Source organism: Diabrotica virgifera, chromosome 9 (genome assembly GCF_917563875.1).
Source record: "Diabrotica virgifera virgifera chromosome 9, PGI_DIABVI_V3a".
Taxonomy (NCBI): Eukaryota; Metazoa; Arthropoda; class Insecta; order Coleoptera; family Chrysomelidae; genus Diabrotica; species Diabrotica virgifera.
In genome coordinates, this window is record NC_065451.1 from 217,123,886 (window position 1) to 217,139,285 (window position 15,400).

The window sequence follows — 15,400 nt, forward strand, 5'->3', positions numbered from 1 at the left end:
TTCATGTATCTTCTAGTTATATTACAAAAAGAGATATGGTAGGTGAGAAGAGTTTGTTTTTTGGTGCATGCTGAAATCGGTGTATTCAACTTGAAATAAAAGAGAAACGGTCGATCTTAGTTGTATAAAGCTACCAATACCTTTTGTAGTGATTGAAAAGGCCTTTAGAATGAGCCACATCAAATGTCGATTACATTCAAAGTAAGCGAGACATCCTGCAAAAAAAATTGACGACTAATGGAATTTAAAAAAAATGTGTAGTACACTTCGCGTCATATAAAACTGGTACACTTTTTTTCCCAATGTAAACCTGTGTTCAGACTGACAATTATTGTTCGTGAATCACGTCGTTGTTGCCATCACAGATAACGGAATTGCACTAAATCTAAATACAAAAAAATAACGTTTAAAATGTATATTTCGAATCGTAATACATATTATATTTAAATTCCACACTTGTTCACTGTAAAAGTTATTAATTTTATATTAATTTCAAATTAAATTTTTAATTTTTCCAGTGTGTTTTATTTATTCTACACAACTTAAGGTGATGCAGTAGCGATCAACAGGTAGCAAAAACGTGTTCCAAGATTGCGGCTGTAATTTTGAATATTTTTTCGAGAAATTTGGCACACGTATTCGTAATATAATAAAGAATGGCGGTACAGAGCCCAATTTGAAAAATATATTAATATGTGGATATACTCTGTAATTAAATACAATATTAAAAAAACGAGCCTGTACCGCCATTAAGAAGAACAAAAAAATACACTTTCTTCAAATAAAATTTTTTATCCGATGCCTAGATTTTGTGTCATTTTGGAACTACTAAAATTTTTTATTTCGTTAGTAGTTCCAAAATGACACAAAATCTAGTCATCGGATAAAAAAGTTTATTTGAAGAAAGTGTATTTTTTTGTTCTTCTTAATGGCGGTACAGGCTCGTTTTTTAAATATTGTATTTAATTACATAGTAATTTCCACATATTAATATATTTTTCAAATTGGGCTCTGTACCGCCATTCTTTATTATATTACGAATACGTGTGCCAAATATCTCGAAAAAATATTCAAAATTACAGCCGCAATCATGGAACGCGTTTTCGCTACCTGTTGATCGCTACTGTTTCCTCTTAATGCAGTTTTGTCCTATAATTTACGAGAAACCAATCACACCTCTCGATTTGACGTTAAATATAATAAATTAAAGTCATGTCAAGATTTATTATCTATAAAAATTTTTGAATTGAAATATTTTCATAAATTATAATAAAACACGAATCATTGTATGGATACTTAATTGAGATGACGGAAAATTACAATTGTTTTAGTTTTTAGTATATTAAAAAATGCGGTCTGTCGCACAGCCCCGTTTTTACCTAGTTTGATATCATATTTTCCTTGAACTGGCAACGTTGCCCTAGAAATTATAATGACACTTGTGACAAGATCAACTTACACAACTTGAAAAACACGATTTTCGGTTATAAGAGTTGTACCAGTTTTTTTTGACGCGAAGTGTACATGTAACCCCTCATCCATCAGAATTTAAATGCATCGTTTTCCTTATACAATACTTTTTATTATAGTGTTATTTCTGTGTTCAAAAAGTTGGACGGGTTTAAAATGGATAGTTTTGGAAAAAATAAGATCAAATTGTAGAGCGCATTATTAAATTTTCTTAAGAATCTTCTTTTTTCTCCATGGTAAGAGATACAACATTTTCTCAACTCGAAAATGGTAAGAGATACGAAAAAAAGGTACCACACAAAAATGTGGGATTTTGTTGAGTAAATCTTTTGTTTTATGTTTCATTATTGTATCTCTTATCATTTTCAAGTTACATGTAGAAAAAGAAGATTTTTAAGGAAATCTAAAAATGCGCTCTATAAATTGATCTTATTTTTTTTCCAAAAACCATTCCTTTTAAACCCATCCAACTTTTTGAACCCGACCATAATACTATAATAAAAGGTATTGTAGAAGGAAAATGATGCATTAAAATTCTGGTGGATGAGAGGTACTTCTCATTTTTTCTTAAAATACATTAATAATAAATTCTTTTGCAGCATATCTCGCTTAGTTTGAATGCAATATACCTTTAATATTGCTTATCTTAAAGATCTTTTTAAGCACTACAAAAAGTGTTGGTAACATTATACACCTAAAATTCACCGTTTGTCTGTTATTTCAAGTTGAATACAACGATTTGAGCATGCACCAAAAAAACAAACTATTTTCACCTACCATATCTCTCTTTATATTATAACTAGAAGATTTATGAAGGAACTAGTCTCTTTGGTATTTTATAAGCTACAAAAATGTTTTTTATAGTTTTTTTAGTTAGATGCATGGTTTTTAAGATATTTTCAAAAAACCGTTTGAAAAGGTGTTATGTTTCAATGAAAATGGCCAATTTTATTTATTTATTTAGCGTATGGCTTAAGTATATCACAGAATATATTTAGATTTATGCATTATACAATGCATCACAAACAGATGTCCAATTTTTTTATATATTCGATTGACCCTTCGGTTGCCATTACAAAGTCTATAGGGTCGCCTGTGTATGCTCTGCGTGGGCAGTCCTGAACAATGTGACTGATCGTCTGTCTTGCAGCGCCGCAGTCACAAGAAGGCGAGGGGAGTTTACCCCATCTGTGGAGGGAGTCGGCGCATCTTCCACAGTTTGTTCGAATTCGATTAAGGGCTGCCCAAATCTTACGGGGACGTTCAAATTCGCCAGGTTTCCCTATGATGTCCGGTAGACTATGGTAATGCGGATCTGTCCTACTTTCCCAATCTTCTCTCCATCGGGTATTTAAGTCAAAGTTGGATTGCTGCAGCGCTTGAGCAGATTGTAGAGGGGGTAACCTGGATCGGAGACGGTTTCCAAGAATATCGGGGATGTCGTTGTGGACTAGAAGCTGGTGACTGTCCATTATTTTGTTATATTCTTTAACCAATGCATGTTCGCGGCGTAGGTTGGGTGGTGCTATATTACTAAGGGTAGGTAGCCACATTGTAGGGGTGGGCTTAATTGTGCCTGTTATCATACGCATAGTACGGTTTAGTTGGGTGTCGACCAGGTGGGTATGCCTGCTATTTAGCCACACTGGAGCACAGTATTCTGCCACCGGATATATCAGGCCAAGAGAAAAGGATCTTAATGTTGATGCTGTGGACCCCCATGTAGTGCCGCAGAGTTTCTGTATTATATTGTTGCGTGTTTTCAATTTTGCTGCTGTTTTCGTCAGGTGTTCTCTGAATGTGAGCGTTCGGTCTAGAGTAACCCCAAGGTATTTCGGGTATTTATCGTGTTTTAACAGCTTGTTATTAAAATACACTCGCAATTCTCTGTTTGCCAACTTGTTGTTTAGATGAAAAGCTGATACTTCAGTTTTTGTAGTACTTGGCTGTAGTCTCCATTTCTTAAGGTATTCGCTGAGGATGGATAAGTCATTCGTGAGAGTGATTTCTGTAGTTTCTAAAGATTGGTGGCTTGTTGCAAGGGTCCAGTCGTCAGCATATCCAAACTTCCGAGATTCGGTTTCAGGCATGTCAGCAATATAGAGGCTGAAAAGTAAATGGGCAAGGACAGAACCCTGTGGAAGACCATTGTTAAGTTTCATCTGTCTACTCGTCTTCTTTCCCATTATAACCTGGAAGGCTCTGTTGGTCAGCATGTTGTCAATGAGGTTAATTATCTTTCTGCAGGGGAGAAATTTTCAACCACGAATAACTCAAAAAATTTTGAGTTTTCAAAAAAAAATTATAGAACAGTTTTTGCTTACAATTAAGTTCTCTAGCCACTTCCGTGGTTATTTTAACCAAAAAATTTTCTACCCCCGAGAAGGGGTGGGATCCGCCCCCAAGATAAAAGCACACATCGGCATAGGGTAGACTTTGAATTAGGAGATAAGTAGAGGCTAGGCCCAAAATTTCAATAAAAGCCATGCAGTAGGATAGAATTCGGAGGTAATATCCTATTTTTGCTCCCATTGACTGGCGTAAAGGTGAAGAGTGCAGATTTCGTATGCAACTTCCGTATTTTTGCCGGAAATGAAGTCAATTTCAATAAAGCTGTTAAATAAATAAACGTTGCACGATTTTTGTCATTTTTTACGATTCGCATGAGATCAACAAAGTTTATCACTTCCACTGAATGGTCACTTTGGAATTTCCATTGCTATTCTGATTTTGAGTTTTGCCAACAATACGCCAGTCAATGAGAGCAAGAATAGGATATTATCTCCGAATTCTATCCTACTGCATGGATTTTAATGAAATTTTGGGCCTAGCCTCTACTTATCTCCTAATTCAAAGTGTAGCCTATGCCGATGTGTGCTTTTATCTTGGGGGTGGTTCCCACCCGTTCTTAGGAATGGAAAATTTTTTGGGTAAAATTACCACGGAATTCGCTAGAGCACCTAATTTTAAGCAAAAACTGTTCTATAATTTTTTTTTAACACTCAATAGTTTTTGAGATATTCGTGGTTAAAATTAGCTATTTTTATTGAAACATAATACCTTTTCGAATGGTTTTTTGCGAATACCTTAAAAACTATGAATCTAACTAAAAAAACTATATTGAACATTTTCGTAGGTTATAAAAAAAAGAGACACTTGCCTTCATAAATCTTCTAGTTATAATACAAAACGAGATATGTTAGGTGAAAATAGTTTGTTTTTTTGTTACATTCTCAAATTGGTGTATTCAACTTGAAATAACAGAAACGGTCTATTTTAGGTGTATAATGCTACTAATACCTTTTGTAATCCTTGAAAAGACCTTTAAAATGAGCTATATTAAAGGTCCATTACATTAAAACTAAGCGAGATATGCTGCAAACAAAATTGATAACAAACTAATGTATTTCAAGAAAAAATGAGAAGTAATTTTAACCCCCATCCAGCAAAATGTAAATGCATGGTTTTCCTTCTACAATACCTTTTTTTTTAGTGTTATTTCTATGTTCAAAAAGTTGGACGGGTTTAAAATGAACGGTTTTTGAAAAAAAAAGATCAAATTATAGAGCGCTTTTTTAAATTTTCTTAAAAATCTTCTTTTTCTCCATGTAACTTGAAAATGATAAGAGATACAGTAATGAAAAATAAAAAAGAAATTTTCATCTGAAAAAGCCCTACATTTTTGTATGGTATCTTTTTTTCGTATCTGTTATCTTTTTCGAGTTACATGGGGGAAAAGGAAAATTTTTAAGAAAATTTAAAAATGTGCTCTATAATTTGATCTTATTTTTTTTTCAAAAACCATTCATTTTAATCCAGTCCAACTTTTTGAACATAGAAATAACACTATAATAATATTATAGAAGGAAAACGATGTATTTAAATTTTGATGGATGAGGGGTTAAATATACTTCTCATTTCTTCTTAAAATACATTAGTCATTAACTTTTTTGCAGAATATCTAGCTTAGTTTGCATGTAATCGACAATTAGTATTGCTCGTTTTAAAGGTCTTTTCAAGCACTACAAAAGTTATTAGTATCATTATTCACCTCAAATCGACAGTTTCTCTGTTATTTCAAGTTAAATACACCGATTTGAGCATGCAGCAAAAAAAAACAAACTCTTCTTACCTACCATATCCCTCTTTGTATTTTAACTAGAAGATTTATGAAGGAACGAATCTCATTGTTTTTTATAACCTACAAAATATTTTATATAGTTTTTTTGTTAGATGCATAGTTATTAAGGTATTCGCAAAAATCCGTCCGGAAAGGTGTCATTTTTCAATGAAAATGAAATAACTCAAAATCACGAATAACTCAAAAAATATTGAGTTTTCAAAAAATAATCATAGAACAGTTTTTGCTTACAATTAGCTTCTCTAGCCTTTTCCGTGGCTATTTTAACCAAAACATTTTTCACCCCCGAGAAGGGGTGCGAGCCACCCTCAAGAGAAAAGGGCACATCGGCATAGGATAGACTTTGTTTCTTGAGCTATTCCCTACTTACTGTGAAAATATCAAGCAAATCGATGTAGTAGGATGGAATTCGGAGCCAAATACCCTCATTGACTGCCGTACAAGTATAAGGCAAAATTTTAGGTAGAAGTCGAGGGGTAAGATTGGCAAACTTTTTTGCATCTTAGTGGTTGACATCCTCAGGAAAATTCAGCTATTTCGCATGCTTTTTAGAGGTTCACAGACTGTACTATATACTCGTAAAATAAAATAAATGTAAATCAAAGTTTGTATCTATTATTTATGATACCTTAAAGTTATGTAAAAGTTTAAGAATGTTATCTAGATTGGATTATAAGACGAACAACATAAAAACAGTCTATTTTTATTTCCTTCCAAATAACAAAACGCCTTAAAATGAAATTTTGACTTCTTTGTGATGATGAGTTTACGCCAGGCGTTTCATACTTCTGCATATTGTTCTTTTAATATACATATTCCCAAATATAAAATGCAAGCGGATTATGATATGTCGTATTTTGATATAAAATGGGAGTGAGACAATGGGACATAGTGGCACAGGACCAACAAACATGGAAGGCTATAGTAAACGTGGCAAAGACTCACGAAGATGTAACGCCATGGACGATGATGATGTATTTTGATCGGATTTCCCATGCGGCGAAAATATCGGAAGCCACCCAGTGGCGTATCTTGGAAATGAGAGTTACTGCTAAGCGTTAGTTAGTGTTATTTACTTTCCCGACCCATTTGCCCATTTATTTATTTTATTATACTATTTATTCTATTTTATTATAATATATTTAGAACATTTTATTTCATTTATGGTACCATAAAGTTATGTCATATTTTGAGAACGTAATCTAGATTGAATTTTAAGACGGTACAATAAAAATTGTTAGTCTATTTTTTTTTACTTCCACGTTACGAAGTAGCTAAATTTATGAAATCTTGAATCTTTTTGATCTCTAATTAGGCAGCACAAACACAAAAGACTCTTGGCCCTGGAACATCTACATTGGTAGAAAGAATGCAATTGGTCTTCTTCGTCGGTGTCTAAGTATCGTCGATCTATTAAAAAAATGTAATCTTTTCGTGCAGTTTTTGTTAGAATGGTTGCTTACTCATTTGTTTTGAACTAGTATGAGCTAGACAGAGAAAATCAACAAAAATGTTTTTCCTGACTTAAACGCAGTTATTAGCTAATACTTCCATTTCCTTAAATATAATGCTTAGCTCAGTATCATAACAGGCTGCCTTTCTGAATATGCGTCAGTCAAGGCACAACTGAACACAATGAAGACTTTCCAATCGCTCCTTCAGTCTTGACCCTCCGGAGGAAGTGTAATGGTCGTTGAGATGTCATGTACGCTCTGTCTTCAAATATCTCTGTGTCTGGTAATTTCTTTTAATTTACTTTGCATATAAATACGATTTGGTCGATTCATCTTCTTGGGGATCTTTCTCGTGAACTTCGACCTTCTACCTTTCCTCGGATGGTGAGTCTCTCCATGTTTTCTGAGTCTGATCTCATATGTCCAAAGTATTTTAATTGTTGGAGTTGGACTTTGCATCAAACATTTCAGTGGTGTCTCAGTGGGAGTCTTTGTGGTAAAGTTTCTGAAGCAGTCAATCCTATTTTGCATGACTGCGGAGCACTAGATCATAGACGGCAAAAACTACCAACTGACTCTAAAAACATATTCAATATTACCATATCAGGCAACCACCACTACTTGTTTTTTTAACTTGCTTTTGCTAAACCTCTCTCTCTCTCTGTTATAAAACTTTTACAGTAATATATTTTTCACCCATTTCAGTCTGTTCACTCCAGTGTCATCTGCAGATTTCAAATTATTAGTTAACTAATTCAAATAATCAGCTAAATTTATAAATTTTCTCTTTCTTTGTTAACCATTACAACCTCAATATTAGGCAACCAACATTACTCCTTTCATCTTTTACAACATTACTATGTATCTTATATTTTTCCGTCTATAAGTTGTTTACAGTCAAGTATTTTTCATTTCTCTTTTTATTTCAAACTAAATTAAACTTTCGTCTTCATTTTTAAACTGTCATCAATGACGTCATTGACTTTATTATGAATAACATTTTTATTAACATAACAATAATAACAGTTCTTTCTGTAACAGGGAGTTGCCTTTTAGACTTTTACAATAGAATCTAATTTATTTTAATTCAAATTGCACTTAACAGTTATTAACATCCATTCAGCTTAACTAATAATTTAAATTCATAAACTATAATATTTTTTAACTTCATAACCAAAAATTGACTAACTGTCTTGTCATGTCACTTCAGTCTGATAAATAGATTGTCATCTCCTATACTCTTGTTGGTCTGTGTCCATTGAACTGGCAAGAACCACACGTTATCATCGAGCATTGAATCATGTTGCCCTTTGAGCACTCTTAAATTCATCTTTTAACATCGACTTAGAGTCGGTACTAACACCAGTTTTTAGAAATGTAAATCATATTTCTCGATGTCACCTATTCTATAAGGTTGCTAGTTTCATCTACTAAGCAGAACGTAAGTATTATCCACATTTGTTCTTTAACTAGTCATAATTTTAACCTTTTGCATTCATTCTAACGTGGAAATCCTTCGTTCTAGACACTGAAGATGATCTGATCTAGATCGAAAACGTTTTACAAATCCTTTTGGATGACTTTTTAATAGTTTTTCAATAAACTTTTTATATCATTATACAAACGAAGTTTTTACTTGTTCTGTATGCTTTTTAATTATGGTATACAGGCAGCTACTGGGAATTTCCCATTGATTTTGTTCTAAAAACATATGGTATCAATTTGCTAGATCTGTACATTCCGCTACAGGGTTCCAGAATTCTGGAATGGGCACTGGAAACTCCACATAGGTCTGCCACTGTAGTTACAACAAATCAAGCAATTCCTCATTTGAGTCTGTTGATCTCAACTGCATGGAGTGTGCTTGGGAACAACTATATGAACCATACGCTGAATCTATTTAGCAGTTTATCTACTGCTTTAACTTTGAACACGAATTCAATCATAATATGCTTAAAAATTAGACAAGACCTTGCTTAACCATTATATCTTAGATTCTTCCTTCTCATTTCTTGAGGCCATCTCAGGGACTGGTCACACTCTAAATATTGTTAGCTTGCTGTTTACATTGACTGCGACCATGCGTCAGGTCATGTAGGGAATTTCCTACCAGAGTCTTCACTTGGTCTGTCCATTATGTTGTAGAGTTTCCTCTTGGTCTTCGGCCTGTTCTCCTTCCTTCTACTACCAATAGCTCCATAGTCCCCCACAATTATTGAAGCTTGTGGAAGTCACACTACTAATAGTGGAGTCACTGAAGGTGGATATGAGCTATTACCTCCGATTTCGTTGAACCTCCATCGATTTGCATGAAAATTGGTGAGTGGTTAGAGGATATCTCAAGGAACAAAGGTGACATGGTGCCAACTTTCGCTTTTACCCTGGGGTGGATGCCACCCCTTCTCGGGGGTGAAAATTATTTTATTAAAAATAACCCCATCATTCGATAGAGGGACAAATTTCAAGCAAAATTTGTTATATAAAGATATTAAAATAAATCAAAACTTTTTAAGTTATTAAAGATCAAAGATTTTAATTTTTCTTGAGAAAAATGTATGTTTTTAACCAATTTTTCATCAATAACTCAAAAAGTTTAAGTTTTTACAAAAAAGTTATTATTATCAAAATTTAAGCTAATAAAGAATCAAATAAACTTCTTACTAGAAAAACTTTTTAATGTTGACTAAAAGTGAGTTATAGGCAATTGGATGTATATTTTTTTCGGCGAGTAAAAAACTCAAAGTATTCAAGCTGAAATAACGGGATATTGATGCATTTTATAACATAAACTTATTAAACATTTGTCAAAGTACTTAAAATATCTATTAAATGAGCCTCCGAACATGTTGTTAGCGTTAAAATTTATGCTCCAAAATTTTTTCAAAATTTATCTTTAAATATTTTTTCCAAAAATTGTTATTGTTTTTTTTTTAATAACTCCGTTCGTGTTTACGATATCAGGTTTATCTAAACGGAGTAACCTAATTGAGTCCCAGAATTTATAATCCGTCTTTCCAATAGCAGAGTTGAGTCCCGAAGATGGGTAAATTGAGTCCCGTGCCTACCTGGGGCTTAGTCGGTGTACGTAATGCTTTCTAGGAATGAGAAAACAATAATTTATTTTATAACATATAATTTTATTACAAAAATGTAATCCTAAAATATTTACAGTAAACAATATAACCACATTTACATGCTAAACCTAAAGTAAGGTATTTAAATGCCAGTCTATGTATATGTACGTTTTTTTCTATTTGGCAATAAGAAGAAAACCAAAGGTATATAATGATCTTCTTTTAGATCATGAATGGAAAACATTTGCATAAAACCTTTGAGCAATATTCAAAAGTTCAATTGCTGTTGTAATAAAACAATAATTTGCTTTTTGTATGTCGTTTACCATTAGAAAATCCTCCTTTTTGTTGGTATTCACTGGAAATGTTTTAATGTTCATGAGTTTCTTCCATACTTTTTGGCAATTTAGGCAGAAGAGATCGTCGGGCGTTATACATATTTTTCTGACCAATTCCACATCGTTGGTAGCCAAGGTACTAATATTGCCATTTCGTAATTCCTCATGCAAAATTTTCATGTCCCCCATTTTCATAGGTCGTTCACTGATATCTTCTACGGTCTTTCACTTCAAGGAGTTACTAACATTTGACGATTGAGTACATCTTCGTTTAATTAACTATGATTGTGGTCATCCATAATTTCCGTCACTACGTTGTCCCCTTGGGTTTTTAAAAATGCTTTACATTTTTCTTTCGTCTGCGCACAACAAATCCAAGGCTTGCCGTCATTTTTTAAATAATTTTGAAAACGATGTTTGAAGCCATTCAACACAATCAATTATTGTTTTTCTTTTTCACTAAGAACGATTTTCATTGGCAATCAACTTAACACTGTACCGTATACAGATAGATCGCACTCTATACTAAATATTTTGTGGTATACATATTACTTTTTATTTGATTACCATAAATGCATAACCAACAAAATACTTACAAATTAAAAAGCTATTAAAAGGTAATTAGAAGGATTACGATGCCCGTGATTCAATTCGACCATCTAAATATTTTGACCCTTCTTAATTCAGGTATACGGGACTCAATTTACCTATGCCCTATCTAAAAACTGTTTGAAAGTTAATTCCAAGTGCTATTTAAACTCGTTGAACCTAATCTTTTAAACCCCTTAATTTTAAAAAAATAAAAGGTTAAATGGCCCCGTTTGCATGGCTCCCACAAGAAAATTTAAAAATAAAAATAAAATAAAAAATAATTTTATTTCAAGAAAAAATCAGTTTACATGCAAAAACTTAATCCTAAAATACCTGATATTTAAGATTAAAACGTTTCTATATCGGTTATTTTTTACCCTATAGAAATAGTAAAACAGGTAAAATATTTGGCATAGAAAAAACTAAAATTTGGTTATATATATAACTTTTTACGTATATTGAGTATTTTTGGAGTATTATCAAAAGAATATGAGAATTACAATAATTTTAAAAATTATGATTTTTTTTAAATTACATCTTTTTTTCAAAAATATGCATTTTAAACCGGTCAAAATTATCAGTAGTAATTGCACAAGAGCTCTAAAATTCTATATTAATTTTAAAGTTCGAGTGCAATTTGTTGCGATTATTTCATGAATAAAACTGTTCAAAACCAAAATTTTATTGTAATCTATTTATGTAAGTACAAATTAGTACAATTAAACACAAAGTTTTTATAAATATTTGACGATTGAAAGTCATCACCTTTATAATTTTTAAAACATTAATTGTCATTAATGTCACTGAATGTATTTTTTCGTAGCAACGAAGGGCATCTGATGTAATATACTTAACGAAGGGCAATTATCAAAAATTATCGATTTAATTCAGATTTCTGTAGCTTTCTATTGGTCAGAATCTCCTATGAATGAAATAATCGAAAACATTACTTATGCTAATATAAAGAAGTTCTTGTAAGAATTACTATAAATTTTAATTTTTGTGGAAATGGCGCATGTTTTATTTTTCACTTTTTCCTAAAACATTCGAACTATAACTTACTTAATTTTGACGCTATTACCTTGTTCTGAAGCTCGTTTGATAGGTATTCCGAAGTACTTTATATATTAATATTTTATACATTGCATCGTTTTCCCGTTATTTAAGCTTGAATACATAGATATGAGTACTCGTCGAAAAACATACACATTCAATTGCCAATAACTCACTTTGATTTAACATTAGTTTAGTTCTTTATGTGAGACATGTATTCAATTTTTCATTATCTTCAATTTCAGTAATAACAACTTTTTTGTAAAAGCTTATAGTTTTTGATTTATACGTGAAAAACCGATTTAAAGCATGCATTTTTTTACGAAAAAATAAAATCTTTGGTCTTTAATAACTCAAAAAGTGTTGATTTATTTTAATTACTTTATATAACAAATTTTGCTTATAATTTGTCCCTCTATCGACTTATGGTATTATTTTTAATAAAATAATTTTCACCCCCGAGAAGGGGTGGCATTCACCCCCAGGTTAAAAGCGCAAGTTGGCATCATGTCACCTTTGTTCCTTGAGATATCCTCTAATTACTCACCAATTTTCATGAAAATCGATGGAGGTTCAACGAAATCGGAAGTGAAAACCTTCAGTGACTGCACTATAAGGCTTTTTCCGCTTTAAAGATGGGTCAAGCGTTAAAAGAAACTTTGTACAGTGGAACCTCGATAACTCGGATTAATCGGGACCGCGGCCGATCCGGGTTATCGAAAATCCGGGTTAGCCGGAGAGCATTGTAAAAATTAATAAAATACGGTATACTTATATATAAAGTCCGTTATAATTAAAACAACATGAATTATATCTGCATATTACACATCTACCTTACCTATTATAGTTGTAGTATAGACAGTATAGATAGAGTATTGTTCATTTCTAGGTAAAAAAACTCAGTCCGTTTCGGTTGTGTCAATTTCGTCTGCCATGCGATGTTATGTTATTCAAGAACAGTGGCTCTTTCATTGTTTAAAGTTTAAAAGACCATTGTTCTAAAAATAATTTTTTAAAAGACAGTTGAAAATAAATAAAGGAATAAAAGATGCCTGTTGTTTGCGATAGCCCGATAATGGATAATGAACGTTCTGCCGCCGTGTGCCATGAGTCATTTTTACATTATATTATGGTCAAAGCCAAGTTTTATCAATGAAACTCGATATTTTTAAGACATTCCAGAAGCGGCTACAGATAAAATGTTTTAACATAATACATACATTTTTATTGTTGAAATGTTTGTCTGATGAAAATCGGTCCGGGTTAGCCGGACTTCCGGGTTATCGGGGGCCGACTTATCGAGGTTCCACTGTATCTTTAATTTTTAGGTTTTGTTTTACAAAACTCTCGAGATTCTTGTGGACTAAAAAACATACATATGTGCTAATGTCAATTTATATCAAAATAAAGAATCATTTGGCATTTATAGTTAAACAATAATTTTCTTTAGACAATTTCTAGCAATATTAAATTTTAGTTTAAATATAACTGCTACAGAGTCATCAGAACAGAAAAAACTCACAATTAGGCCGCTCTCTATAACCTCGTAACAGTTGAACGGCAGTTCAGTATCGATATCGAGAATATCTTTAGAGAATCTACTCAAAACTCTACCGATGGGATAAATGTCGAAAAAATGCATCGGTTGCCGTAAGACGTTGAAGAGCAGTCCTTTATGGATATCTGTGGCGGCATTTAGGGCCGCTATCGTCAAGTTTACCTCTGAAGAACAAACGAAAATTGCTACAAACGACGGTACAGTCAACTCACAATACAACGATGTTAATTTTTAAGGCGACGCAAATAGATTACTCAAGTTAAGAGAGTTAAGTTAGGTCTCTCTTGCACAAATAAGGTTGCAACAACTAAGTTTTTTGGCGCAGAACCTGTTTCAACAGATAGAACAAATGCAGCTTCGCAAGCCACACTGTTAGACAAAATGATCAACGTTGGAACGCCACAATACCACATTCGACACCTTACAAAAGGTAGACGACCAAGAGAAAGACCACATCTAAGATGGAAGATAAGAATAGCTTTGTAAAACTGATGAGGTTTCTTTGCGATCTAGAACTTGATCTAAGTAGAACAAAGCTCCTCTGATTAAATAACATCAGAAACTGAAAAAGATTAGGCTTCGAAGAATTAGTTAGAAAACTGAAAACAGTGACGAGATTGCTATTGTAATCACAAACCTCCACTAATGAAGACAGTACTCGCAGAAAAAGAGAAGGATGTTTGAATATTGACCAGAAGCTTGCAAGATAGAGGCATCTCGTTGAGTCTATAGTCATCAAAGTATAACCATCAGCGTAATAGATGAGAGATGGTTAAGATGAGAGATGGAAAATGCTCCAAATACTACCTGTGCCAACCAATTAGACAGAGGTCTCAGTATACTGAAGTCGGAAGTCATAAAAGCAATACAACAAGCCAAAAACAATAAAGCACCTGACCAGATCAAATCCCTGTTGAGCTACTTAAACTTTTAGATGAGGAAAACATTACCTACTTGACTACTTTCTTCAACAAAATTTACAACGAAGGAAAATACCAGATGATTGGTTGGAGTCACTGTTTATAACATTACCAAAGAAAAGCAGGCCCACCAAATGTAGCGATTTTAGACTAATCAGTTTGATGAGTCACACACTTAACACACTTTTACGTATTATACAAAACCGAGTATTCCTTCTGCGCGAAACTAGAATGGGTAATAAGCAATTTGGATTTAGAAATGGTCTAGGAACTAGAGAAGCACTATTTTGTATGCGCGTTCTCTTACAAAAAAGTTGTGAATTCCGAAAGAACGTTTAGGGTTGTTTCATCGACATCGAGAAGGCATTCGACCGACTACAACAAGATACACTTTTCGATTGCCTGCGGGCAGCAGGACTTGACCACTACGATATAAGACTGCTGAAATCTTATATTACAATCAAGTAGCCTCTATCCAAATTGGAGACAGTCGTACTGAAAAACTACCGATAAAACGTGGAGTACGACAAGGTTGTGTTTTATCACCCACCCTTTTTAATCTGTACTCTGAAGAAATCTTTAGGGAGGCTTTGGATGACAGACAAGAGGGAGTAAGGCTGGTCGGAGAAGTAATCAACAATATTAGATACGCTGACGATACAGCCATTCTTGCTGAAAATTTACAAGATCTTCAGACACTACTAAATCTAGTCAGTGAAGCAAGTTATCGGAGAGACCTTAAAATCAACATTTCAAAAACAAAGTGGATGGTAGTTGGATTAATATAGATCAGGGTCAGCT

General features: G+C 33.1%; 1 protein-coding gene across 18 annotated transcripts in view; it reads right to left on the reverse strand.

The window, feature by feature from the left end:
- LOC126891618 (multidrug resistance-associated protein 1) overlaps positions 1-15,400 on the reverse strand; it is a 225,239-nt gene that overhangs the window by 73,456 nt on the left and 136,383 nt on the right. Inside the window, exon 15 of one of the 18 annotated variants that reach the window (XM_050660826.1) lies at positions 13,644-13,843. The exons of the other annotated variants lie outside the window; for them this stretch is intronic. Coding sequence (XP_050516783.1) covers positions 13,644-13,843 — 200 coding nt within the window. The remainder of the gene's footprint in view (positions 1-13,643; positions 13,844-15,400) is intronic. 18 annotated transcript variants of the gene reach the window in all.